We start from the raw sequence: 26,615 nt of genomic DNA, 5'->3' as shown, positions 1-26,615 counted from the left end.
GTTTCATTTTGAGTTTGACCTTTTCCAAGATTAGTCCAGACATTAACTCTCATTCCGATGTTAACCTAATTGGTATTAAGTTTGTGTAGATCATTACTGATTTCGACGTGTGCTAATTTTAGCAGGCTATCTTTAGACATGGCTGCTGATGAGGTTGAGTAGTCTACTAAATTTAACCTGGAGCCGACAGTGTGTCACTAGGCTAGATGTTTTTTTAGGGTACATCACCTGTAGAAGGGTCTTAAAAGTTAACTTGCTTGTAATTTGAATCCCAAAAACAAGAGATTGAGGTTTGAATTAACGAATTTATGCAGCATCATAATGAAAAATATTGTTAAATCAGGAAATGTTATATCAAAGTAGTGGTATTATGTCTAAATGGGTGTAATGGCGCTGTGATGCATGGAAAGTGATTCAACAAAATGTACGTTAATTACTGACAGCTAAATGGCGCCCCCTTGTGGCAGCTTTCACCATTGTTTCCGTTTACATTCGTTTCGCGCGCTTGTGTGATAGAAGGTATCTGTACTAATACATGTGTACAAAAAGTATATTATAAATAAAAATGTGTTTAATATAACAATGACTCGTACTGCTGTTGCTTTATTGTATGTTCAGCCCACTCAGACATTGACAATAGCGATCCATATCCCGATATCAACGTTTACTAGTCTATGAACCATAGACATGGGTGTCTAAGAACCTCTATGGTTCCCCAGGGATGAGACATGGAGCCTAACCCTGACCCTTGACCTGAACTTAGTGGGAGACGGTCGGGTCGGTGTCATGGAGGTCCCCTTCGCCTTTCTACGAATTGCAGAGCACAACCTCAACTCAAGAGGGCGCTGTGTTAATCCTCCGTTGAAACTATTTGTGGCTTTATTAGGCAGATTCGATTATCTTCTAAAGAAAAGTATAATAAGCTATTGCGCGTATTAACGTCAACGTAATAATATGTAAATATTTACAGAAACACGAAGACTAATTTTAGGGGGTAGTGCGTTGTTTATATCGCCATGTATCGACTACATTCCTTATCGAAAGTGCGGGCGCTGAGCAGCGGACTGAGTTTACCTCACTGATGGAGAACAGGCGAGGTTTTCAGGTTGGTTTCGCGATGGCCGATCGCTCCATAATATTTAGATTTTGTCTCAAAACAACAAGTCGGTCGTTCGCAGGGGGGTCGTAGCACATCGTCAGGCAATCGGAAAGCTAGGGGTATCGTATGAGACCGCCGGCGGGGTCCCAGAGCGGAGCTTTACACGCGGATTTAGCGTCGGGGACCGGGTGTTTTTCTGCAGGCCTCACGGACGCTGCTGCGCGGAGCGGCGGGCTGCTGCTCCCGAATGAGCGGGCAAAGCGTCCTACCTCGGCCGGCTCGCTTTATGGTCCGTATCTGCTCTGCGTTGCCCCACCGATCGTTAGCGGAGGGAGACGCGGCACACATGTGACCGACACGTTGCGTGGAAGTGGTCCCGATAAGGTCTTATTTAACTCGGTGCTAGTGGAGCTGTATGCTAACGCGTTAGCGGTGGCTTAAACCCGAGGAGCGAGATGGCAGGAGGCGCCTGCCGCGCACAGGCTCCGCTAGCTGCCTATAACCTAGGTCGCCGGACCGACTAACACGGTAATCCCGTACGAGTGTTGGTGTCACATATGAGCAGTATTTGTGTGTTTTTGATGCGCTGTGCATTAACGCTGAGGTCCTCCAGCGGTGGCTAACGCGCCTAGCTGCCGCTCGGAGGCGGTGACGTAGGGCGGCGCGTTGTTGTGACAGCGGGGAGCCGATCCGAGTCCCGCGGTGGGAGAGTAACGGGACGCCGCGGGTATTCCTGAAAGGTCCCGAAAGGAGTTGACTTGTGTCTGTTGAGAGGCATTCGTGATGATGCGTTGTTGTGACGCAGTTTATGGCGTTTTGATGGCAAGCTTGAATAGCACAATAACAAAGAATACCATTAAGCCCACTGCCACAACAACACCACGACACACGCTTTGGCACAGCAGTTGTGTGGTATAATTATAACAGTTTATCCGTATAACGCACATCTTGAAGTACAACTCGGGGTATGTTCGTGGTGGAGACCTTATTGGGTGCCAAGATTTTGTATAATTGAGCAGCATCTTGGTGTTTCCACGTCCAGCTGTAGGATGGATCCAGACAGTGGGACTGAATCACAACGAGCCCTCAGTTTGCAGTGGAAGAGCTACAAGCTTGTGCAGGACCCGGCAATACGGAGGGTCACCCAAAAGATCTACCGATACGATGGAGTGCATTTCAGCGTGCCGGTGAGTTCCTTTACACCATACTGCACATCTACAATCGAAACGGTTCCACTGAAACCTCTTTATTAGTTGTGTCTAAAAATAAACTGTTTGTTTTCCATTCCAGGACCCTGAGTTTCATCCGGTGGGAAATCTGCAAGACCCCCGACCTCGCAGAATCTGGTCCAGATACACAGAGCTGTCCCTGCCAGTGCCCAAGTTCAAGGTGGGAGGAATGACTTCAATGTTTATGTTACGTCTGGTTACCCAGCAGTAATGTAATACATGACTCATTTTCGCAGCCACTTCAAGCTCTTAAAGTCTCACTGTATGTAACATTTGAACTAGCTTGATGCTGAAAATATTAGTCAATGCTGATCGATGGTGATTTCAACAATGCTATGAATTAAACCAGATCCTACAGCTGATATATTGTACGAATACAAATATGCTGGTCAGCTCATACCTCTTATTTGTTTACAAGAAACTTCCTACTGACACTCCTAAACTCTTCCAACTCTACCCCGGCCAGCCAAACTGGCCCTCTGCACAGCCAGTTAATGTGTACTGAATGCTGTTAATGAAGTTTTAAAAGTCTCCCACCATTTACCCTGAGAGGAGACAATTCTTACACATTGTGACTTTAACAACTGTGTGTCTGACTCCCCTGCATACCCACGCAGCCACACATGCATGCACCCATCTATTCTGACGCATCGTGCCTCCCCCCCCCCACAGCTGGATGAGTTCTACATCGGCCAGATTCCGCTCAAGGAGGTGACCTTCGCCCGCCTCAATGACAACATCAAGGAGCCCTTCCTGGCCGAGATGTGCGCCAAGTTCGGCGAGGTGGAGGAGATGGAGATCCTGTTTCACCCCAAGACCAGGAAGCATCTGGGCCTGGCCCGGGTGCTCTTCACCAGCACCCGCGGGGCCAAGGACACAGTGAAGCAGCTCCACAACACCTCGGTCATGGGCAACATCATCCACGCCCAACTGGACATCAAAGGTACTGTGTGCAGTTTTTCTTTCGCTTGTGTGACCGATCTTGGCGTTTTCTGAAGGCACTTGAACGGGCTATTGCAATAGTTATACTGTTGTGTTATTACTCAGTAGGAGCTGACAAAGGGTTATTTAAAAAGTTTAATTAAAAGAGGAGAACGATCATTAGTTTGGTAAAAAAAAGAAGACGAATGGGAATTAATACCGGTCATTGTTTGAGTTTATCCAAATAGAAGCTGGTGCTGTTTCTGTGTCTGCTATAGCCGTGTGTAGAGTGTTGTGTCTGGATGCGTTCTGACCCTGTGTTTGTGGTCTTCCTGTGACGGCGGTGTGTGCCCTCCAGGCCAGCAGAGGCAGAAGATCTACGACCTGCTGGTCAGCGGCGCCTTCACCCCTCAGACGGTCCCGCTGGGGGGGAAGGCCCTGACGGAGCGCCTGCCCACCTCACAGCCGGTGACGCAGCCCGACACGGTACGACCCCCCCCCCCCCGCCCCGCCGCGGCTCCTTCACTTTTTGTGTGATCCCTCCACCGGCCTCAGTACAGGACTGTTGTTATGCTCTACCGTCTCAAATATACGGTCTTACCCACCTTATTCCAGGCTAAACAATGCGCGTCACCATGACGACCAGTCCGGCTTCCCATTCCCAGTTAGAAGCGAGAATACGTAGCCGGTAGTACTTTAGTGAGAGGAGTAGTTTGGGCTCCACTTGCCATTTTGACCTAATATAATATATAACTTTTAAAGCGATTGCTGTAGCCCTCAAGATTTGTGCTAGCGGTGCAAATGTGCTAGCCGTTATGTAAACAGCACTCGACCGGAAATGGAAAACTGGCGTGCCAAGATGAATCATGGAACATAGAACGTCGCGGAATAAGGTGGACACACTGTCGACGGGAACAGGAGACCTTCTGACACACTCAGGACTTTTCAATAACTTAAAGGTCATTAAATTAGGGAGAATAGGTTTACAACAAGTTGTAGATCCCACAGCATCACAGGTTTTCATGATTAGCACATTATTTAATTATTTATATTTGCATTATTATCACTCCTCTGTGACGAGTAAACCTTTTCTGTGTTGATTTCAAATTGCAACAAAGCGATGGCTGTTTAATTAAACGAGGACACCATACTTCTACCCTTTTGGTTCCGCTCTCGTTCCCCCCCCTCAGTCTTCGGACATCCGGCGGCGGCTCTCCAGCGAGTTGGTGGTCCAGGCGGCCGCCATGCCGGCCCCCGCCCCCGGGAGCGTCACCCCGTGCTCCAGCGAACCGGGCTTCAGCGAGCAGCGGCTGGAAACGCCCCCTCCCTCGCACACGGGCCCCTTCACGCCGGCCTCCTCGGCCTCCTCTCAGGGGGGCGGCACTCCGTACTCGTCCCGTTCCGGAACGCCCTTCTCGCAGGACTCGGGCTACGCTGCCGGCGGAAGGTGGGTTGTCTTTGTTCCGCTCGGGGCCGCGTCACGGGGGACATACCAGGCTTTGGTCACAGGGTGAGGCTGGAGAGTCGGTATTGCCACAGTTCAAAACCAGCTGCAATTTGTCCGGAGGCTTTGGTTTGTTATAATTTGGCCACGTCTGTATTTTTAAGGTTCAAATGGGATGAGAAGAAGCTTAGAAGTTTAGAACCATCAACTAAGATGGTCAATGATGGATCAATTAAGGTTTAGGACTGTAGAATAGTCCTAAACCTCGGCGTAGCTCAGGAGGTAGAGCAGTTGTCTTGTAACCGAAAGGTTGAGTGTTGATGTGTCCCTGAGCAAGACACTTAACCCTAGCTGCTCCTGACGAGCTGGCTGTCGCCTTGCATGGTTGACTCTGCCGTCGGCGGTCAATGTGTGTATTAACCGATGTAAGTCGCTTTGGATAAAAGCGTCTGCTAAATGTCCTAATTGTAATTGTAGAATACGGACCAGAGTAGTGAGTGTTGTTGTTGTTGTTTAGCTTATTGTTAGCGGTGCGCTCGGCCACTGAACTACACTGAGACCACTGTAACGATGAGACGGACACACTAGAACCCGAACCTAAGAACCATCCAGGTCGACGAGCCGCCCCCCCCCGGAGACGCTGACCCCCAGTCTCTGACCCTGACCCCCTCCCTCCCCCGCTCTCTCCTCCAGAAACGCCGGCTACACGGCGGGGGCGCTAGGCAGCGGCTACCCCCCCCAGGACATGCTGCCCTCCTCCTCCTCCTCCTCCGCCGTCACCTCCTCCGTGGGGGGGTACAAGGTGTCCCGCTACCCCGAGGAGCCCCAGGAGCCGTCCGGCTACCACCGGGGGCGTCCCATGTACCCGCCCTACCGCCACAACGAGCCGCCTTGCTACCCCATGTACCCCAACGCCGGGCCCCCGCCGGGGGGGCCCCACCACCTTTCCATGCCCCCGCCCGCCTCGGCGCAGTACGAGGCGCCGCCCCTGCTGCCGCCGGCCGCCGCCGGCGCCGACCGGGAGCGCGAGGCGGGGGCCGGGGGCCGCTACGGCGCCGGGGGCCGGCGCTCCTCCTTCCACCAGCAGGACACGAACTCCTCGTCCTCATCCTCCAAGCACCACTCCTCCTCGCACCACTCGGAGCGCCGCGAGGAGCGCCGCGAGGAGCGGAGCTACCGGCGGGACAGCCTGGGCTCGCGCTCGGGGGAGCCGCCGGGGCACCAGCGGCACCGCAACCACCACCACCACCACTCCCACAACCACCACGGCGCGGCGGGCCGGCGCCGCAGCAGCCACGAGCGGGACCGCGAGCGCGACGCCGAGTTTGGCGGGCCGCGCCACAACGCCTCGGCCGCCTACCGCTCCTCCTCCAACAGCATGTCCCCGCCCCCCTCGTCGTACCCCGCCTACCCTGCCTCCTCCAAGGAGCCTGGGGCGGCCGCGCTGCTGGAGCCCCCGCCCCACTCCGCCGCCGCCGCCTCGCGCCTGGGGGGGGGCGGGGTCGAGAGGGGCTCTCTGCCCGGCTCGGGCGACAAGGACTACCACGGCGGGCCCGTGCCGACGCCCACGCCGCCGCCGGCGCCGCCCCCGCTGCCCCCGGCCTCGGTCATCGCGGCGGCGGTGGCGGAGACGCTGGGCTCGCTGGACTTCGGCCGGGACAGCCCGCCGCGCGAGGAGCAGTGGAGCAAGCCCAAGCGGCGGCCCAGCACGCCGCCGGCAGCGCCGCCAAAGACGCCGCCGGCGCCGCCCGGCTCGCCGCCGCTGCCGCCGCCGCCGCACTCCTCGGTGGCCTCCTCCTCCACCTCTCCGTCCTCCACCTCCCTCCCCCACCAGGGGCAGCCGCCCTCCCCGTCGGTCGGCTCCCCGCCGCCGCCGCCGCCGCGGGGGGACGGCTCCTCCTCCCCGGAGCCCGACTCGACCAATGAGAGCCTGCCGTTCGTGTACCACAGCAGCAGCCTGGACTCCCGCATCGAGATGCTCCTGAAGGAGCAGAAGGCCAAGTTCTCCTTCCTGGCCTCGGACGAGGAGGAGGAGGAGGGGGAGGAGCGGCAGAAGGCGGCGGCGGCGGCGGCCGGCGGTGGGGCGGGGGAGGGGGACGGGGGAGAGCAGCAGCGGAGGAAGGGGGAGGGCCGCCGGGGGAGGAAGCCCGGCAAGGGGGGCGACGGCAGGAAGAGCCCGCCGGTCATAGCGGCCGCCATGCCCTCCTCCTCCTCCTCCACCTACTCCCCCCACCTCCCCTCATCGGACGACCCCCAGGCCGGTCTGCCCGGGGCCGCGGGGGCCACGCAGGAGGAGGGGCCCCAGCCCGGCACCACGGAGCCCCAGAGGGTGGGGGCCAGAACGCCCCCCTACAACGGACAGAGCCAGGTAGGAGGATGAGGATGATGATTAGGAGGATGAGGAGGATGATGATGATGATGATGCACGGATGTGTTCACACAGGGGGCCGGCGCGGTTGAGTTGAACCCACGCAGGAAGCTGCATCACGCGCTAGGGCAGCAGTAGGGTTGTGTTGGGTTAAAGGTGACCCTGGAGAGCAGTTTGGTAGAAAACAGAAAGGCCGTCCGTAAGGTATTGGAGTGAAATGTGCTGAGAGCGCTTGTCTGCTTTGAGGCAAACGGTTCTGACTTCGTATGAGCCTGTTTTCTGGACCGCCCCCGGCAAATTTCTGACCAATCAGGGTCTTTCTTCCCTGGTTTGGATCGGAGAATCCATCTTACCTGTCAATCACAGGTGCTTGGAATGCAAAAGTTGTCAATGGTTTTGACAGCGCATTGGGTCCTAGGAAAGCGCTATACAAGACTGATTTATTATTATTATATGGTGGAGAATCGTAGGAAGGGGAACGGAGGGGTTGGAGGGGGACATTTCTGCGTGTCAAGGGAACGAGTTGGGCAGAAAACGTCAGCGCTTTTTTGGGTAACGGAAAACTGTCACTGCAACTCAGCTTTTTCGGACGTATTTCATATGAAATCAAAGAACGTGTGAAGAATTTACAGCGAATTTTGGGAAAAAGTGAGCGAGATTTACAGACGCAAACAAAATCTGAGGCAGACTGTATGTATAGAAACGTGAACATGTGGTTTGTGATGTTGTTGTTATTGTTATTGTGGACGAATGACTGACCCGCTGTCCACTCCCGCCCCCCCCCCCCCCCCCCAGTCGTCCCCCCACTCCTCGGGCGAGGACATGGAGATCTCCGACGAGGACGAGGCGGCGAGCGCCATCACCACGGCGACGGGCCACCAGCCGGCGGGCTCGCGGGCCTCCTCGCCGTCGCAGTCGTCGCAGGCCGCCCAGCGGGGGGGCGACCCCTCGGCCTCCCCCCCGCCCCTCTCCGACCCCCAGCACTTTGGGTCTTCCATGCACCCCTCCTACCCGCCCCACCTGCCGCCGGGCTACGCCCTGCCGCCCCCCCACATGGAGCTGCACCCCGAGTACCCCCCGCCCATGCCCCCCCACATGTACGACTACGCCAGCTCGGTGGAGCTCATGAGCCAGTACAGCGGGGGGCCCCCCATGTCCTTCCAGATGCAGACCCAGATGCTCAGCCGCCTGCACCAGCTGCGCGTCTCGTCGTCCGGCGCCCCGCCCGGCGAGGAGGCCACGCCCCCGGGCGACTACCCCCCCTCTTCCTACCACCACCACGCCATGCCCCCGCACCTCCCCTACATGGCCGAGGACGGGGGCGGCGCGGGGGGCAACGGTGGCGCCGGGACGCACTACGACCCGGAGCACCACTACATGCCCCCCCACATGGCGCCCTACAGCTACCCCGACCCCCACGCCTCGCAGCTGCCCCCGCTGCCCCCCCACCACGGCATCCCGCAGCCGCCGCCGCCGCCGCACGCCGGCTGGCCCCCGCACGTCCTGCCGCCGCACTACCCGTCCTACCTGGCCCCGCCCCCCGGCTACGGCACCATGCCCCCCGGGGAGGAGCAGGAGTACGGCGCCCCCGGGGACGAGCCCCCCCTGCTGACGGAGAGCCCCCACGAGGCCACGGTGCAGCTGGCGCTCGCCACGCTCATCCAGGAGATGAAGAACATCATGCAGCGGGACCTGAACCGCAAGATGGTGGAGAACATCGCCTTCGCCACCTTCGACGAGTGGTGGGAGCGCAAGGAGACCAAGGCCAAGGTGAGGCCGCGCGCACGCTTGGTGGTGGTGGTGTTGTTAGTGTTGTTGGTGTTGTAAGTTGGTGTGGTTGATGTTGTTGGTGGGGTTAGGCGTTATTGTTGTTAGCGTTGTTATTGTTGTTAGCGTTGTTATTGTTGTTGGCGTTGTTATTGTTGTTAGCGTTATTGTTGTTGGCGTTGTTGGCGTTGTTATTGTTGTTAGCGTTATTGTTGTTGGCGTTGTTGGCGTTGTTGGCGCTGTTGGTGCTGTGGGTGCTGTTGGCGTTGTTGGCGTTGTTGGTGTTGTTGACGTTGTTGGTGTTGTTGACGTTGTTGGTGTTGTTATTGTTGTGAGCGTTGTTGGCGTTGTTAGCGTTATTGTTGTTAACGTTATTGTTGTTAACGTTGTTGGTGTTGTTGACTTTTTGGTGTTTTTGGTGTAGGTGTTGTCGTGTGTGTTGTTGGTGTTGTTATATTGTTGGTGTTATTCGTGTTGTTATTGTTGTTAGTGGTGTTGGTTGAGTTGTTGGTGTTGGTTGTTTTGTTGGTGTTGTTATTGTTGTTAGTGTTGGTTGTGTTATTGGTGTTGTTGGCGTTGTTGCTGTTGTTGGCGTTGGTTGTGTTCTTATTGTTAGTGTTGTGTTTGTTGTGTTGGTGTTGTTGGTGTTGTTTGTGTTGGTTGTGTTATTGTTGTTAGCGTTGGTTGTGTTGTTAGTGTTATTGGTGTTATGTTGTTGGTGTTGTTGGTGTTGGTTGTGTTCTTATTGTTGTTGGTGTTGTTAGAGTTGTCAGTGTTGTTGGTTGTGTTGTTAGCGTTGTTATATTGTTGGTGTTATTGGTGTTGTGTTGTTGGTGTTAGTGTTGTTGGTGTTGTTAGCGTCTAGCGGTATTAGCATTACTAGCTTTATTAGCATTACTAGCTTTATTAGCATTACTAGTGTTATTAGCAATACAAGCTTTATTAGCGTTACTCTCATCATTAGTACGACTAGCTTCAGCGTCGGGGTCAGTGAGCTGCTATGGAGTCAGCAGCACAGGTTGGGTTGATAACCACAAGGCCGTGTTCCCTGCTCCATACAAACAATGCACTGTATGTGGCGTTGCTACAGCTACTTTAACAGGGCACACGCCCACAGCCATGGCTGACAGTCATGCATCTCTTGTTCTAACTGGACGCGTCTTAGACTGAGGCGATGTGTAAACTGTTGAGAAAGAGAAGGTCTATGCTGAGCTGGAGCTCCAGGGGGCAGTGTTGATTAACTTTTGTCGTGTGTGTGTCTTTCTTTCTTTCTTTCTTTCTTTCTGTGCGTTCATGGGTGTGTCTGTGTGTGTGCGTGCGTCTGTCTTTCTGTCTGTGCGTGCGTGCGTGTGTCTGTCTTTCTGTGTGTGTGTGTGTCTGTGTGTGTGTGTGTGTGTGTGTGTGTGTCTGTCTTTCTGTGTGTGTGGGTGTCTGTCTTTCTTTGTGTGTCTGTGTCTGTCTTTCTTTGTGTGTGTGTGTGTTTGTGTGTCTGTCTTTGTGTGTGTGTGTGTGTGTGTGTGTGTGTGTGTGTGTGTGTGTGTGTGTGTGTGTGTGTGTGTGTGTGTGTGTGTGTGTGTGTGTGTGTGTGTGTGTGTGTGTGTGTGTGTGTTTGCGCGCGCGCGTGCAGCCGTTCCAGACCATGGTGCGGGGTGTGTCGGCGCTGCGGGACGAGGAGAAGAAGGAGGAGAAGACGGCCAGCCGGCCACGGGACCCTCTGGTGTCCCTGGTGGACTGGGCCAAGAGCGGGGGGGTCGAGGGCTTCGCCCTGCGGGGGCCACTGCGCCTGCCCTCCTTCAAGGTACTCACTCACCCACCCACTCACCCACCCACTCACTCACCCACTCACCCACTCACTCACCCACTCACCCACTCACTCACTCACTCACCCACTCACTCACCCACTCACCCACTGACTCACTCACTCACTCACTCACTCACTCACTCACTCACTCACTCACTCACTCACCCACCCACTCACTCACTCACTCACTCACTCACTCACTCACTCACTCACTCACTCACCCACTCACCCCACTCACCCACCCACTCACTCACCCACTCACCCACCCACTCACTCACTCACTCACTCACTCACTCACTCACTCACTCACTCACTCACTCACTCACTCACTCACTCACTCACTCACTCACTCAATCTCTCACTCATGCTCTCACTGACTCACTCACTCATGCTCTCACTGACTCCTTCTCTTACTCACTCGCTGACTCAATCGCTGACTCACTCGCTGACTCACTCCTTTACTCATTCACTCACTGGGCTATATGACACCCATATGAGACTAGATTCTACCTAGGTTTTTAGTTTATCCATAGACTACTTTAACAAGCAGAGTATAAAGTCTTAAAAAGTATTATTATATTGATAAATATCAACTATAAGACCTTACATTTGACTTGATGAAACCAGTAGATATGTAATAATGCTTCGATATCAATTCATCTTCTGGTTGAGCTCATGACTGAAGGTTTCTGAGACGTCTTAATTAATTAATTCTTAATTAATGAATGGTGCGTGATTTGTCATTTGACCCTTGTCGTCCTCCCAGGTCAAGAGGAAGGAGCCACAGGAGCTGGATGAAGAGGACATGAAGAGGCCGCGACCTTCGACCCCGCCAGACGAGGATGACGAAGGTGAGTCAGGATCATGTCACATTTCTCTTATTCGTAAGTTGTTCTAAAGTTGAGAAAGAAATATTTGTAACAAAACAGGAAGGTCACGGTGTGTTAGAAGGCGCCTCGGTATGGCCTCATGAGAGAACGTGATTGAGTGCTGAATCAATAGTTCTGTGTTTAGACAGTGCATTTCTTCGGATCTTGTTTGGACAGCGGCCGCCAAAGAATCTGCCGTTCACCGTTCTGGTCGCTGGGTTTTGGTACAAAACGTTAGCTCATATTATTAACTGGGAGGCAGTCTACTTGCCTTGTTGTTTTTAGGGTTAGGGTTTCATTTCAACAGATCCGATAGACAATAAGCTATAAGCCTGTACTTTGTGACCCACCAACTGACACAGTATCAATTGCAAAAAAAAAAAAAAAAAACTGTTGCAGCGCAATAGCTAATAAAACATTCTAGCATTTTAAGAACAATGGATACCCTGATGATTACTTGATTTTAGACTTTAGCAGAATGGTGGTTCAGACCAGTCACAACCATATTTTCATAACGGTCTATTCTAGCACAATGCTGTATTGTATTGCCTCGTGGGTCCAAAATAGCAAGCCTACCCTTTTTAACCTTTACCCATTAACAACCAAACATATTTAAAATGGTGGCCTGGAAAAAAGGGGTCTGAACTTTGAAAGGGTTAAGAATACCAAAACACAGAAGAAGCAGTCAGTGAATTATCTCAAAACAAACAATCAGCGTAACATCACAAAGCAACAATCAATGAAAAATCACCAAACAACAATCAGGGAAAAATCGCAAAACAACGACAGCCCTGAGGACCCGAGCATAAAAGGCCCGGAGACATGAATAGAGAACGATCCCATTGGGACAGGATCAACGGAGACGTCAACAAGGGAAAAACGGAAGACAAAAATAGGTTGTGCGTCAGAAGTTGGTCCGTTCTCAAGCTTGTATGTGTGTGTGTGTGTGTGTCGTCCCAGGTGCGGAGAACCGACACTCCGACAGGGAACGCCACGGTGGGCCGGAGCGTGGCAGCAGCAGCAAGAGCCGGAAGAGGAAACCCAGGAACCGGAAGCCCTGGGAGCTGGACAGCGAGGGAGAGGAGACCTCCGACGGATCGTCCTCTGAGAAGGTGTGTGAGCGCGGGGGTCTTCTACCTTGGCCCTCATAGGTCTTCGTGGTTCCTCGTGGGTCTTCGTGGGTCCACCTAGGTCCTGTTGGGTGTCTGAGACGAGAAGAGACTCCCTCACACACGTGTTGGAGTAGATAATCACGTGGATGTATTCATTGATCGTTTCGTGTTGTTGATCAATGAATAGCTTTAAGTCGCAGTAGATCGTGAATGGGCGACTGTGAGGCTGTTAATTGAAAAGTGCTTTGAGTGTTTCCATGTGCGTGCGTGTACGTGTGTGCGTGCATGTATCGCTGGGCTCGGTGCAGCTGGCCCTGGCCAGTGTTGTAACCAACCTCTTTTCGTCTTTTCTTGGTTCTGCAGGAGGAAGGGGAGAGTGGAAAGGAGAGCGAAGGTAGGCTCATCCCAACAGTCGTATTTTGTAAATGCACCCCATTTCCTCTTTAAAGATAAGGAGTTTTGTTTAGCTTAAAAGGTGACATTAACTTAAGAGCGATCACACATCAGGCCCGGTTTCCTGCCTCTCAGTTGTCATTCCTGATCGTACCGTTTTGGTTTCAGACGACGCACTCAGTGCGGACAGCGATGACGAGAGCCTATCCTCCTCCTCCGGGGGCTCCTCCTCCTCCACCTCCTCATCCGGCTCCTCTTCGGAGGACGAAGACGAGGAAGAGGAGGGGGAGCGGCTGGACAGCGAGGGGCTCGACACCATGGACGAGACCACCCTGGACGGCACGCCCACGGACCGCCACAAAGACGCAGACGGCAGGTGTGTGTTTTGGAATAACACATCTGGTGTTATTCAACCAGTTGTGATTGGGCTCAGCCATAACAAACCGTTGGTGAACCGGCCTTTCCCCGCTCCTTAGTGACGTAACACAACAAAGCATCATTTCCTACAGTCCACTGGGAAGGCCGTTAGATCTAGATCCATCTCGCGTACATCTAGGTGGACGTCACTTAAAAAAACAGGAAAAGGCCGGTTTTCCAACGGCTCGTAAACAGCTTCTCACACGCACACCTGGCGGTACAATAGGGGCCCTTTCAGCACGTACATCATCAACCCCCCCCCCCCCCCCCGCCCACCCTCCCCCAGAGTGATACGATGACGTTGACCTGATACCATGTTGTTGTGCCGTGTTTGTTTTTCTCCCTCAGGGAGAGTTCCTCAGCTACGGTTTCCAAAGCGGGCGAAAGACCAGGTGGGTGGAGCAGTGTGGCTCACAGAGACCGATCACAAGTACCTCTAGCATCCTGTTGGTCCCGGAGTGCCGGTCCACCTACACAATGCACCATTCGTCTTCTTGACGGGTGATACTGTAGTCCGAAATGTTTCAGTAGTGTTGCAAATCGACCAGCAACAGGTAAGTCTTGCACTAGCATGCTGAAAGCATGCTAGTGCAAGACTTACCTGTTGCCCCATGGGGGGCGATTTGAGTCAACGTTTGACCACTTCTTCTCCTGCTCATGGAGAGTTGGACCAGGATAAGTCTTGGGGGGGGGGGGGGGGGCACAGCAGATCACTTTTGATCTAGAACAAGTTGTTTCATGGTTTGGTTTCAAAATGATTGGCGGCATGTGGCTCAGGAGGTAAGAGCGGGTTGGCTGGTAACCGGAAGGTTGCTAGTTCGATTCCCGGTTCCTGGAGTGTCGCGGTGTCCCTGAGCAAGACGCCTAACCCTAACCGCTCCTGAAAAGCTATCCGTCAACCTGCAGGGTTGACTGCGCCGTCGGTGTGTGAGTGTGGTTATGAATGAGTGAATGTTAGGCAGTATCGTAAAGCGCGTTGAGCGGCGTTAGAAAAGCGCCGCATAAATTCAGTCTGTTTCCCATTTATTAAAAGCAGCGTCTTGTCTCCCAGTCGAACTCACGCCTTGCCCCTGTCCCGTCTCCGCAGCGTCCCGCGAAACGAAACCCAGCGGTCTGTCCAAGCGCCCCCCCTCGCCCCCCTACCCGAGGCCCTCCTCCCCCGTGGTGCTGCTGCCCCCCCTCAAGAAGCGCCGCAAGGCCGTCTCCTTCTCCACCGAAGACCCCGACGTCAAGCCGCCGCCGCCGCCGGCCCCCCTGCCGTCCCGCTCCCCCCAGCAGGGGGCCGCCGACTCGCCCCTGCTCTCCCCCCCCCGGCCCCCGGACTCCCCCCTCTCCGCCGCCGCCGCCGGCGCCACCCCCGGCGCCACCCCCGGCGCCACCCCCCCCTCCCACGTCGGCCCGGCCGTCCAGCTCCTCCCCTTCGCCTCCAAGCCCGGGGAGGGCAATGCCCTCACCGTGCCCCCGCACAGCCGCAACGCCGGCAGCCCCGAGGACCACAGAAAGCCCCCCGCCCCCCTGGGGTCCCCTCAGAGGAGCCCCGGCAAGCTGCCGTGGAAACGGGGCAAGGAGTCGCCCAAGTCCCCCGTGGCCCCGCCCCCGGCGGCGGCCCCCCCGCCCGTCATAGTGTGCCTCACCGTGCAGAACCTGCCGCCGGACCACGCCTCCATGTGCCGGATGGCCTACGAAGAGGCCCCGCCCCCCCCCCCGGTCAAGCGGGGCCGAGGGCGGTCCCCGGCGGCCCAGCGGGCCCCGGGCGAGGAGGACGAGGGCCAGCTGAGGCTCCGGGAGCAGCTGGGGGTGTCCAGCCTGCTGCAGCTGGCCACGGCCCCGCCAGGGGCCCCCCTGGCGGACGCGGCCCTGAAGGCGGACCCCGAGGCCGGCGACTCGGAGGAGACGGAGACGTCGGACGAGGCGGAGGAGCAGCGCATGGACGAGGAGCTCTTCCTGTCCCCCGAGCCGCTGACGCTGGTCATGGACGCCGAGGGCGTGGTGGTCCTCACGGAGCACAACTACTCCAAGCCCCCCGTGCTGCTGGCGCCCGCGCCCCGGCGGAGCTCCGCCTCCCTGAAGCAGGACCACGCCCCGCTGCTCCCCGCCGAGCTGGCCGCCATCTCGGGCGTGCTGGAGGCGCCGGAGGAGGTGATCGGCGAGGCGCCGCGGGGGGGCGACGGCGGCGGCGGGGACGACGAGTTGTCGTCGAGCGGCCCGCTGTACGAGGTCCGGGACGCCGTCGCCAAGGCGACCGCGCTGACCCCGCCCCACAAGAGGAAAGGGGCGGCGGCCAAGGGTCGGGAGGCGGAGAAGGACAAGAGCAAGAAGAGGCGGAGGAAAGAGAAGCCGGAGCGCAAGCCGGCCAAGAAGGGACAGAAGGAGCGGCCCGGCAAGAAGCAGAGGAAGGGGAAGCTGGCGGTACGTTGTGGCGCTGAGTGTGTGAGCTTCCTGTTTGGAAGTGTGTTACCTGTGAGTGTGATACCTGTGAGTGTGGTACCTGAAGGTGAAGGTGAGTGTGGTACCTGAAGGTGAAGGTGAGTGTGGTACCTGAAGGTGAAGGTGAGTGTGGTACCTGAAGGTGAAGGTGAGTGTGGTACCTGAAGGTGAAGGTGAGTGTGGTACCTGTGACTGTGGTACCTGTGAGTGTGGTACCTGTGAGTGTGGTCCCTGAAGGTGAAGGTGAGTGTGGTACCTGAAGGTGAAGGTGAGTGTGGTACCTGAAGGTGAAGGTGAGTATGGTACCTGAAGGTGCGTCTGGTACCTGAAGGTGCGTCTGGTACCTGAAGGTGCGCGCGGTACCTGAAGGTGCGCGCGGTACCTGAAGGTGCGCGCGGTACCTGAAGGTGCGCGCGGTACCTGAAGGTGCGCGCGGTACCTGAAGGTGCGCGCGGTACCTGAAGGTGCGCGCGGTACCTGAAGGTGCGTCTGGTACCTGAAGGTGTGTGCGGTACCTGAAGGTGTGTGCGGTACCTGAAGGTGTGTGCGGTACCTGAAGGTGTGTGCGGTACCTGAAGGTGTGTGCGGTACCTGAAGGTGTGTGCGGTACCTGAAGGTGTGTGCGTCTGGTACCTGAAGGTGTGTGCGTCTGGTACCTGAAGGTGCGCGCGGTACCTGAAGGTGCGCGCGGTACCTGAAGGTGCGCGCGGTACCTGAAATGTGGACGCAGACCCCTTCGTCCACGTTTCAGACGAGTTCATGATCGGTTTGGTTGTTTGCGGCTGCTTGAGTTTCTTGCCCACGCTAACCCTCCCATCGGCCCCCGTCTCCCCAGGACTCGGAGGAGGACGTGGACGTGGAGGAGCTGGAGTCCGGCGAGCTGTCGAGCTCCTCGGAGGACGACGAGCTGGAGGACGTGAGGAAGAGCGAGCGCCTCTTCCTGCAGGAGGCCGGGGTCACCACCTCCTCCCAGCGCAAGACCGGCCCCCCCACCCCGACGGCGGCGGCGGGCGGGCCGCTGACACCGGCGCTGCCGCTGGTCCCCGTCAGCTTCGACACGCGCAGCGAGTACGAGCAGATGACCATCCTGTACGACATCTGGAACTCGGGGCTGGACACGGAGGACCTGCTGCTGCTGAAGACCACCTACGAGAAGCTACTGCAGGAGGACCACCGCACCGACTGGCTCAACGACACCCACTGGGTCGGCCACACCAATATCCTTTCAGGGCTACCGTGGGGGTCGCTACTGAGCTACCGCTAACGGCCTGCAGGGGGTGCTGATGGGTATTCACCAGTAGGCAACGGTTCTGTTCTGTTCTGTTAGCGTTCATTTGAAACATTTGGGGACACGATGAACGCGATTGTTTGCATAGTAATTCATTTATTACAGAATATCAGAATCATAAGACATCGTTATGACGATATCGTTTTTTACTTTACCTTAAATTGTGTATGTTATATTTATGGCACCATGCTGGAGCGAGGCGGTAGTCGGTGACTTCCAACCACAAACACCCATCACCATAGCTACCAAAAGGTCTTACCGGTATTATAACTTTTTCGTCCGATACTTGCGGCCATTTTAACCCCGATAAATACTTCCGATACTTGGGTAAAGGTGATTTGAGCCACTCTTGGAGTTAAACTCTGGTTACGGCTTAACGTCTGAATAACTTTCACCAGCGCCACTTTCCAACCCCTCACTCGAGTGTCGTACGTTAATCGCCGTCCCACCGCCGCGCAACCGCCCTTCATGTCACGGCTGTTTCCTTGACGACGCCCGCACCGACCAACCTGCCGAACCCGCGCCGCAAGAAGAAGAGCGTGGAGCGGCTGCTGCGGGAGCACGTGACGGGCTGCGCCAGGAGCGAGGGATACTACGCCATCAGCCGCAAGGAGAAGGACGCGTACCTGGACCTGGACCTGCCCGAGCAGGTCCTGCTGGAGATGGAGAACCTGGACAGCATGGTGAGTTGGAGAAGGGTTGGAGGGAGAAGGGTTGGAGGGAGAAGGGTTGGAGGGAGAAGGGTTGGAGGGAGAAGGGTTGGAGGGAGAAGGGTTGGAGGGAGAAGGGTTGGAGGGAGAAGGGTTGGAGGGGGGGGAGGAGGAGGAGGGGAGGAGGAAGGGAGGTTGAGGGGAGGAGGAAGGGAGGTTGAGGGGGGGAGGAAGGAAGAGGGGTGTAGTCCATCAGAGTTTATCTGAGGCATGGCGCCGTTGGTGATAGCTGGTGGATGTTGCGTCAGAGAGCGGCCTTGACAAGCTCAAGGCCTCTCTCAAGGCCGCTCTCGGGGTCCCTGGGCCCCTAGGCTGATAACAGAGAGCTGGGCTGATCACGCTGGCCGGGGGGGGGGGATGGGGAGTGTCTGTGTATGCAAATGGGTCGAAAAATTGTAGGTTTGTCGTGAGAACTTGAGGTTTACAAAAAAATCTGAAAAAATAAATAATAATCTGAACTTGAGTGCTAAAAATGTTCACACGCTCGCGGGCTGAATGTCAAAAAAAAAGTAGATTGATATATTGACACGAGTACATTGATGGCTGCACACTTGTGATCCAACCTTTTTACTCGTATGAATCGTTTTTAATCCGGTACTGCCCTCAGCGCCTATAACCTCTCGAATCGGTTACTGCTACTTAGCAAACGTGCTCGCTCACATAAAGGAAGGGACTGTTCTGTGCTCCTGGACTTCTGTAGCACACTTTGTTCTGAATGTGTTGCAAAACTAACACAAGTAGCTCTGGAGGTCAGAGCAGGGCGGGTGGATAGGCCAGAACCAAAGTTTGGCAATGCAGTCACATGTCAAAGTGCTGCTTACTGTGCAGCTAAGTGTGTGAGCTGACCTTGTCCAGGTCCCTGTCTATCGGATAGGGCTTTATACCAGCCAATAAACCCTGTTGTGATTGTGGTTATGGCAGCATAGTCACCCGATGAAAACGTTGGTATGTACGTTTCTGCTTGGTGGCAACGATTCTGACCATTTTTTTATTTTTACTAAATCGTCTCTAGATGCGTGTATATCGACATTGTTGGCTTTAACCGCTCGTGGCACTTTGGATGAGCTTTTGTTGTTCCAAGGGAATAGAACGGGAGAGGCAATTTTCTGGTTATGAAATTATTTAAATGATATGTTTGTATGAAACGCCACAGTTTAAAACATACTGTATTGAACAATGAGCAGCATTGTGTTTCAGAATCCCCCTGTTCTCCTTTACCTCCATAAGCCTTGGCCTTCCTTTTCTTTTGGGCAACATGCACGCTTATTTCCTGTGTTTAATTTAATTTAACTCAATCTAAATCCACCCATTTGATAATATTTCCTCTGAGTTCCCATTGTGTGCATGTGTGTGTGAATATAGAATAGCGCTCGCATTGTATTCTGCAGCTCAAGCGTTGGTCTTATCTATCATCGTGACCGTCGTCTGAGAACGTTGTGTGCTTCCACCTCACTATTTATAGGTGTGTGTGTGTGTGTGTGTGTGTGTGTGTGTGTGTGTGTGTGTGTGTGTGTGTGTGTGTGTGTGTGTGTGTGTGTGTGTGTGTGTGTGTGTGTGTGTGTGTGTGTGTGTGTGTGTTTTGAAGTGGCTTCAGGGAAACAAGTCTGTACTGTATAAATTAATACCTAAGATGAACAAGAACCCGATCAGGAAACAAAGACTGCTCCATTCCTTAACTGTTAGTTCATTGTATGACTACTCCATTCCTTAACTGTTAGTTCATTGTATGACTACTCCATTCCTTAACTGTTAGTTCATTGTATGACTACTCCATTCCTTAACTGTTAGTTCATTGTATGACTACTCCATTCCTTAACTGTTAGTTCATTGTATGCTTATGCTTATTACCGCATAAATGAATGTTGATCAGTGATTCACTGTCGTACCCTTATTAAGTGTCCCCATTTATAATGTAAGACACACACGTACACGTACACGCACACGTACACACGCACGCACGCACGCACGCACATGTGCCAAATAAATGCATCAATGTACATGACCCCCTCTCCTCCGGTCAGGGTACAAACCGGCTGCTGTCGGAGCGTCGTTCGGAGCAACGCCGCCTGCTGACGGCCATCGGAACGCCCGCCGTCATGGACTCTGACCTCCTGAAGCTCAACCAGCTTAAGGTAAACCCCTGGAGACACCTGGACACACAGCTCTGCAGCTGGCCGCTGCCTGCTGAGGGACGCGCTGTACCCCACGAGCGATAACGTGACCATTTGGGTGCTCATTCATCTCCGGATCCTCCAGTGTGCACCGCTGTTTCGTCCCGGGTCGCCATTCCTAGCTCTGAAAAGGGGTTGAACCTCGACTTTAACTATTGTGCGACTGCGTCCACACAAATGGCGCTGTCCATAAACCGGTCCGGCCGAGATCGCAAGTTACTAAGAGCTTCTCTGGGGATTCTGAGAAATCTAATTTATTGTGAACTGCTAGGATGCTAATTCCTCAGTATTCGGCGACGATAATCTCTCCGAAAATGAAGGCCGTTCTCTGAATAATGAGATGTTAATCTGTGTGTGAATGCGTCACGCTTCCTGAAAGGAGATACGGAGACCGGTTTGAAGCGATATTCTTACAGTCCAGATAAAGCGGAACTTAATAATGGCAATGGTCCACTGAACAGAATGTACAATCAGCCTCACGGAGCCAGCCTGTATATCGAGTTTCAGGATGGCTTTTAGATATCTGAACCAGCGTGAGATGGGCGGTAGGAGACAATATAATTCAGGGATGGGCAACTGGCGTGCGGCCCGCATGCGGCCCGCATCCTCACTCAGTGCGGCCCGCATCCTCACTCAGTCAGGCCCGCACATAATAAAAAAAAAAAGAAAAGAATAATAATAATTGATCGAGTTACAGAAAACTCGGTCAAGAAAGATGAGAAGAATTCATAGAATTCGAAGGCAAACCCATGCGTCTAGTTTACTTAGAAGCGATATCAGTCATTAAAGATATCCACTTAAGTCGCCACTACAACTACTACAACTGCTTGTTGGGTTTGAGTTCATTGAGTTGTTGCACTTAATGTTGGGCCACTGTTTTTCAGTTTTTTGACTTCATTGAATGATGATGTATGTGAGCCCTTTGCACTGATAAAAATACTGACCATTCATGTGGCTGTTTGAGCATGGAAAACATGAAATGAATGTATGTTGGTTCAATTAACATACCGTGCATAGGTTATGATTCTGGATGATATTTTAGGTAGTGGCCATCCCCAAAATGCACCAGAATACAGGAAATCATATCTACCAAATTCAAAATTGTGTAGCTTCTCTCAGTTCACGTTTAGTTGAAGTGTGCAGTCTTGTGGCCCTCCGATGGTTATGATGACAAATGTGGCCCTCTTTATCATGAAAGTTGCCCATCCCTGGTCTATAACTTCCCTCTGGTTGGCTGAGTGAACCAGTAGACCTAGAAGACTCCCGAACCATGTCTGAATGAATGTGGGCCTTTAGCGCTGACCTTCATACACAGCACTAAGGTTTGGCTCGACCTTCACATTTCATCAAGTCAATTACCTCTAGTTCCTTGTGAAGCGCAAAAATGTAGTGTCTGCAAACTCTCTTCCTGAACGTTGTGCATGCATCACCTTCACCGCGTGCGTGTGTGTGTGTGTGTGTGTGTGTGTGTGTGTGTGTGTGTGTGTGTGTGTGTGTGTGTGTGTGTGTGTGTGTGTGTGTGTGTGTGTGTGTGTGTGTGTGTGTGTGCGCACTCTTATATTTATATATATATATATATATTCATGCACACACACACGTATACCATAAGTTTAACTGAACAACACACACACCATAAGTGTAACCGAATCTCTCTCTCTCACACACACACCACACAACACACACACACACAGTCACAAACACACAGTCACACACACACACCCCTGTTGTGTCTCCCGTTCCATGCGTGTTAAGAAGGCTTATGACCGTGGTGTTCCCTGCAGTTCCGTAAGAAGAAGCTGCGGTTCGGGCGGAGTCGGATCCACGAGTGGGGGCTGTTCGCCATGGAGGCCATCGCGGCCGACGAGATGGTCATCGAGTACGTGGGCCAGAACATCCGACAGGTAACGGTCCACTCGTCTTCGAGGTCTGGGTAGAGCACGTCCGGCAACTGAGCTTAAGGGGCTGAAGCCGATATCGGGAGGAAAAGATTACCAATATGGAAATATCGTTATTCAAGATATTAGATATATCTGCCGATCTTCAGAATATTAGATGTATCAGTCTTTAAAAATATAGAAATATCGGACGATATACCAAATATAGACACATCGGCAGAATTTCAAAATGTCGACATATCGGCAGATTTAAAAAAAAAAAGCCGATATATTGGCCGATATTCAAGCTGTCGATATATACAGTATATCGGCAAACGCATACCCCGATACGGTATATCTGTGATACGTCAATACCGGCCGATAAAAATATCTTTCGCCCTCCAGTTCTGGGGGGGTGTTCAGATCGTTTGGGTCTCGTGTTTCACATCCTAACTCGCCGTCCCGTCTCTCTCTGTGCTTTTCCAAGATGGTGGCTGACAACCGGGAGAAGCGCTACGCCCAGCAGGGCATCGGCAGCAGCTACCTATTCCGGGTCGACCACGACACCATCATCGACGCCACCAAGTGCGGCAATCTGGCCCGCTTCATCAACCACTGCTGCACTGTGAGTCAAGGGCGGGACCAAATAGCGATAAGCCGATCTATCGTCGTCCTTCTTCGTGCAATACGAGAATCTATATACTGGCGGGGAATATCGAGAGAGAATTATTATTTATTTGTTTTTTACTTCAATTTTTTATTTCTTTTTGCATTTAGATCGGCGATATTTTATTTGATAAAATAAGGCGCTCTAAACAGATTTCCCTGCTCCTCGGGGTGGCGCTTAACACACAAATGAAGGAAACTTTAACGGAAAGGTACTAGCCGAAGACCAGTCAATGAAAAACGTGGATAGGATAGGAATGTCCAATGATATATTGATTATCGCAGATTTGCCGTCTCGCGATTTGAGCGGCATCGTGGGCCATGTGTCGTGTACCAGATCGTGAGGTAGCCCACATCTGGCATCCAGACGCCCGGGGGTTGGACCACGCTAGGGGCGCGTGAGTGGAGCCATGCTGTGGTCGCTGCCTGAGCACTTGTTTCTTCCGGTGTTGTAGTTTGCATGACTCCGAGGTCTTTGTCGCGAAGAGGATGCAAACTGAAGCAGGCTTTTGTTGCTAGACACTACCTACAAACGATGCAGTTGTTTCTTCAGCTGTTACAGATTGGGAGATGGTATTCATTAGGAATGTTATCTAGTGTTTGGAGTTTTATATATACTCTGTGTATCTTTAAATAAATACTTCTGAAGCAGGCTCAGCCTGGCAGGAAAACAAACCAAGCAGAAAGCTTTCTAATCATTTGATGCTGTGTGAGCGTAACTGCATCCTCTTGCTGGGGATGCTTATAGCTCTGAAGCTGAGACGGGATTTCTAAGCAGACACTCAGCTGTATTTACGGCGCTGGAAACAAAGCGTCTGCATGATTAAACAGCCTCTGAGTATACAGGATATGTGTAGACTAAGGAGCATCGTTGAGTCAGTAACAGGAGCGAGTCAGAGAATATCATAGAAGTTGCTTTTTTTTGGATAAAAGCTTATTGAAGTTGCTTATATCCAAAGCAACTTCAATAAGCATGTTTGTCAGAAGAAAGAGAAACAACCTAATCGCTGTCGTTGCAGTAAGGATGTTCATAGAACCAAGTGCCAAGCACTAACAATTCATAGATTCACCCTTTCACCGTAAACAACAAAGAAAGCTAGGAAGACGTTACACATAATGCTAAGTTCTATTTTTAAGTGCCAGGACGTACAACATACAATAAGTGTGAACATTATCAGCATTAGAGAGCATCGGTAGAGGCAGATCCAAATTGTACGCCAACTCTCCTGCTGCGGACGCCAGTGTTAAACCGCTATCCATGTCTGCGGATATGTCCCGTCAGAAAAGGCTTTTGTAGTGTTTTGGTTTCGTCTTGATCCTGGGGCCTGTTTCCCGGAGATGTATGACTGAGGGTGAATCTCGGATCCGGGGGTCCTACTCTGTTAGAGCTGGCCTTGTGGGCGGAGATGGCACACTGCCTGGCCCGGAACCCTGTGAAGTGCACCTTGTTTCCTGTTTCATTAAAGATGGGCTCTCATAAGGGAAACCACATAACTGTTTCTACAGAGGCCAGTCTAGACGCTATTGATGGGAATCCTGAATGTTTGGACAGGAGGATTTAGCTTGCCTTCAAGTCGGGGGAAATGAACGATGGGTAGCAACCAATAGGCAGCGAAAGGTAATGAAACCCCCAGTCCACCTAGATCAGAGCTCGTCTGCTGCAAGACTTTAGGTTATTCCTCTAAAGTCGGATTGGTAGGACTGAACGACGGCTGTGGTAAGATTAAGGAGTTCAAAATAAATTACGAGATTAAGGAACCAAAAAAACTCCCTCCCTCCCCCACCATTGATATTGCCTCTCACAGGAAGTCGCACGAAGCAGACATCCTCAAAGACGCGGTCACATCTAGCTCTTAAATCTGACCTAAAGGGTACTGCAATTCTGGTCCACGCCAAAATCGGCCGAACAATATATCGGCAACACCAGTGTCACTAACGGCGTCTTCTGTCCTCCCCCTCCCCCTCCAGCCCAACTGCTACGCCAAGGTGATCACCATCGAGTCCCAGAAGAAGATCGTCATCTACTCCAAGCAGGCCATCGCGGTCAACGAGGAGATCACCTACGACTACAAGTTCCCCCTGGAGGACAACAAGATCCCCTGTCTGTGCGGCACGGAGAACTGCCGCGGCACGCTCAACTAGAACCTCCTCCTCTTCCTCTTCCTCCCTCTCCCTCCTCACCCAGAATCTCACCTTCTTCCGTCCCTGGTTCGCATTTCGGTCGGGCCCACCCAAGGGTAGTGTTCCTCGCCAAGCCCCCCCCCCCCCCCCCCTCCCCCCCACTCCCGCCCCACCTGTGGTTTACACAGCTTGATCCAGGAAACAGAGATGCACACACTTGCACTTTTGACACATGCGGACGCACACACGCTTGCCCGCTTCCTCTGTTGCCTAGCAGTTCCCGGCATTATTGCATCCGTCTCCGTCTCCGTCCCCCCCCCCGTCCCCCGTCCCCCCCCATCTGTCAGCGTGTGGTGTGCCAAACTCACCAGGGGGGGCGGGATTTACCTTTATTGCGATTTTCCGTTCCCTCCTTCCTTACCCACAAACAACCTTTACCCAGGAAGTGGTGTGTGTGTGTGTGTGTGTGTGTGTGTGTGTGTGTGTGTGTGTCTGTGTGTGTGCGTCTGTGTGTTTGTTTGTGCCTCTTCCTCACACATACGCACACTGACATCCGCGCAAAGGAAAAATGCGTAACAAATTCAGGGTTTTAAAAAATAGAAAAGAGGCCCACCTTTCCGGCCATTGATTTTAGCATAACCTCCTCGGTTCAAGATGGTCTTCAGTTATGCAAGGTCTTTCGATTATGAAGATGATTTCGGAGCTTTTTTTTTTAACTTTTAGCTTTATCTTGGGTTCAGTTACTTGGTATTCAACATGAGTATTCTCCTTGTTCTGGTTTAGGTTGCGTTATCTGTAAGTGTCTTGCAGCCCGAGACGGGGGTCACACCGGTACCACGCCCTCCTCTCCCCAGCCCTCCCCACTCTGTACCAGAGGATGGGACAGTTTTATACGCTATAGTTTTATCGTTGCAAATGTTACAAAAAAATGAGAATAGTGGTGGGCGATGACATGAGTTGGAGCGATACGTTTCACATCGTCCGCCGTGTGGGTTTAGTGTTGGCCAGGTCGAGGCCTTGTCACTGAGGTTCAGTGTCTAACCAGTTCTGTGAGGTTCCCCCTTTTTCTTTGTGACCCCCCCCCCCCCCCCCCCCCCCACGGTAGACCCCTGATCTCTGGGTCTGGACATTACCCCGGCCACGAAGTCAACCGCTATATCAGTCCGCTCCTCTCCCTCCCAACACGTTCAAACGACCCGCAATTCCGACCAAACTCCACCCCTAGTCTGTGTTTCCCGTTCATCTGTTGCTCACTGAGATGGAAATGTCCTGTTTTTGTCTTTGTTCGAGGTGACGTGTATCGTAAGGCCTCTGAGAGGGGGCCTCTGCAGACTGATCAGACAGTTATATTATCAGTGCTTAACGGCTCTCTGGGGGGGGGGGGGTGTAGTGTGGCCTGCGTGTGTCTTCTAGAGATAATTGGCCGCTGTTGAGCTTCAGCTCATGTAGGGGAAGACACCAAGGGCTTCGGGGTCTGGTCGCTCGCGTTCTCCGCTCTGTTCCTATGAGCGGCTCTTCCTGGCTCCTTCTCTTGTACTTTTTCTTGCGTTTTATTTGATTGGTCGACGGTCGGTGCGCCTCCCCAGGCACGACTAATAGAAAACGTGTTTTTGTCTCTTTGCAAACAGCAGCCGTTCAGTACAAAGCCACTGTCGCTACGAAAAAGGTTTGCAAAGAAGATCTTCAAAGAAACACGTGTAAATATTGTAGATGTGTCTGTTTCTCGTAGAAACACTCGATTCCAAGCTGTAAATAAGTTGTTTCTCTTCCTCACGTCTCCAGGAGGATAGATGTACATACCTTCCAATTCAGTTATTTTCTATTGTTTCCTTTTAATTGGATGATTATTATTTTTAATATTATTTGCAATATTTCTCTTGTATTAATGCGTTGGACTCTTTATTAATGGTGCATTAAAATATTTTTTAAATAAAATGA

General features: G+C 53.0%; 1 protein-coding gene across 2 annotated transcripts; it reads left to right on the top strand.

The window, feature by feature from the left end:
- The first annotated feature begins 1,004 nt into the window (after positions 1 to 1,004).
- Positions 1,005 to 26,615, top strand: setd1a (SET domain containing 1A, histone lysine methyltransferase). Of its 2 annotated transcripts, none has more exons than XM_030348238.1 (21): positions 1,005 to 1,105; positions 2,142 to 2,286; positions 2,390 to 2,488; positions 3,001 to 3,271; positions 3,608 to 3,735; positions 4,440 to 4,696; positions 5,387 to 7,061; positions 7,857 to 8,831; positions 10,456 to 10,626; positions 11,396 to 11,480; positions 12,459 to 12,610; positions 12,974 to 13,004; positions 13,172 to 13,379; positions 13,769 to 13,812; positions 14,508 to 15,829; positions 16,683 to 17,064; positions 17,637 to 17,818; positions 19,867 to 19,977; positions 21,798 to 21,917; positions 22,378 to 22,515; positions 24,525 to 26,615. In XM_030348238.1, exons 2-21 carry the CDS (start codon positions 2,149 to 2,151, stop codon positions 24,696 to 24,698), a joined length of 6,663 nt encoding a protein of 2,220 aa, XP_030204098.1. In that variant the 5' UTR covers positions 1,005 to 1,105; positions 2,142 to 2,148; the 3' UTR covers positions 24,699 to 26,615. The 2 variants fall into 2 exon arrangements, with proteins under 2 accessions (XP_030204098.1, XP_030204099.1); XM_030348239.1 differs by lacking the exon at positions 1,005 to 1,105 and adding an exon at positions 1,131 to 1,627.

Source organism: Gadus morhua, chromosome 2, assembly GCF_902167405.1.
Source record: "Gadus morhua chromosome 2, gadMor3.0, whole genome shotgun sequence".
Taxonomy (NCBI): Eukaryota; Metazoa; Chordata; class Actinopteri; order Gadiformes; family Gadidae; genus Gadus; species Gadus morhua.
The sequence above is the reverse complement of the archived record's forward strand: the minus strand, read 5'-3'. Positions and strand labels throughout refer to the sequence as shown.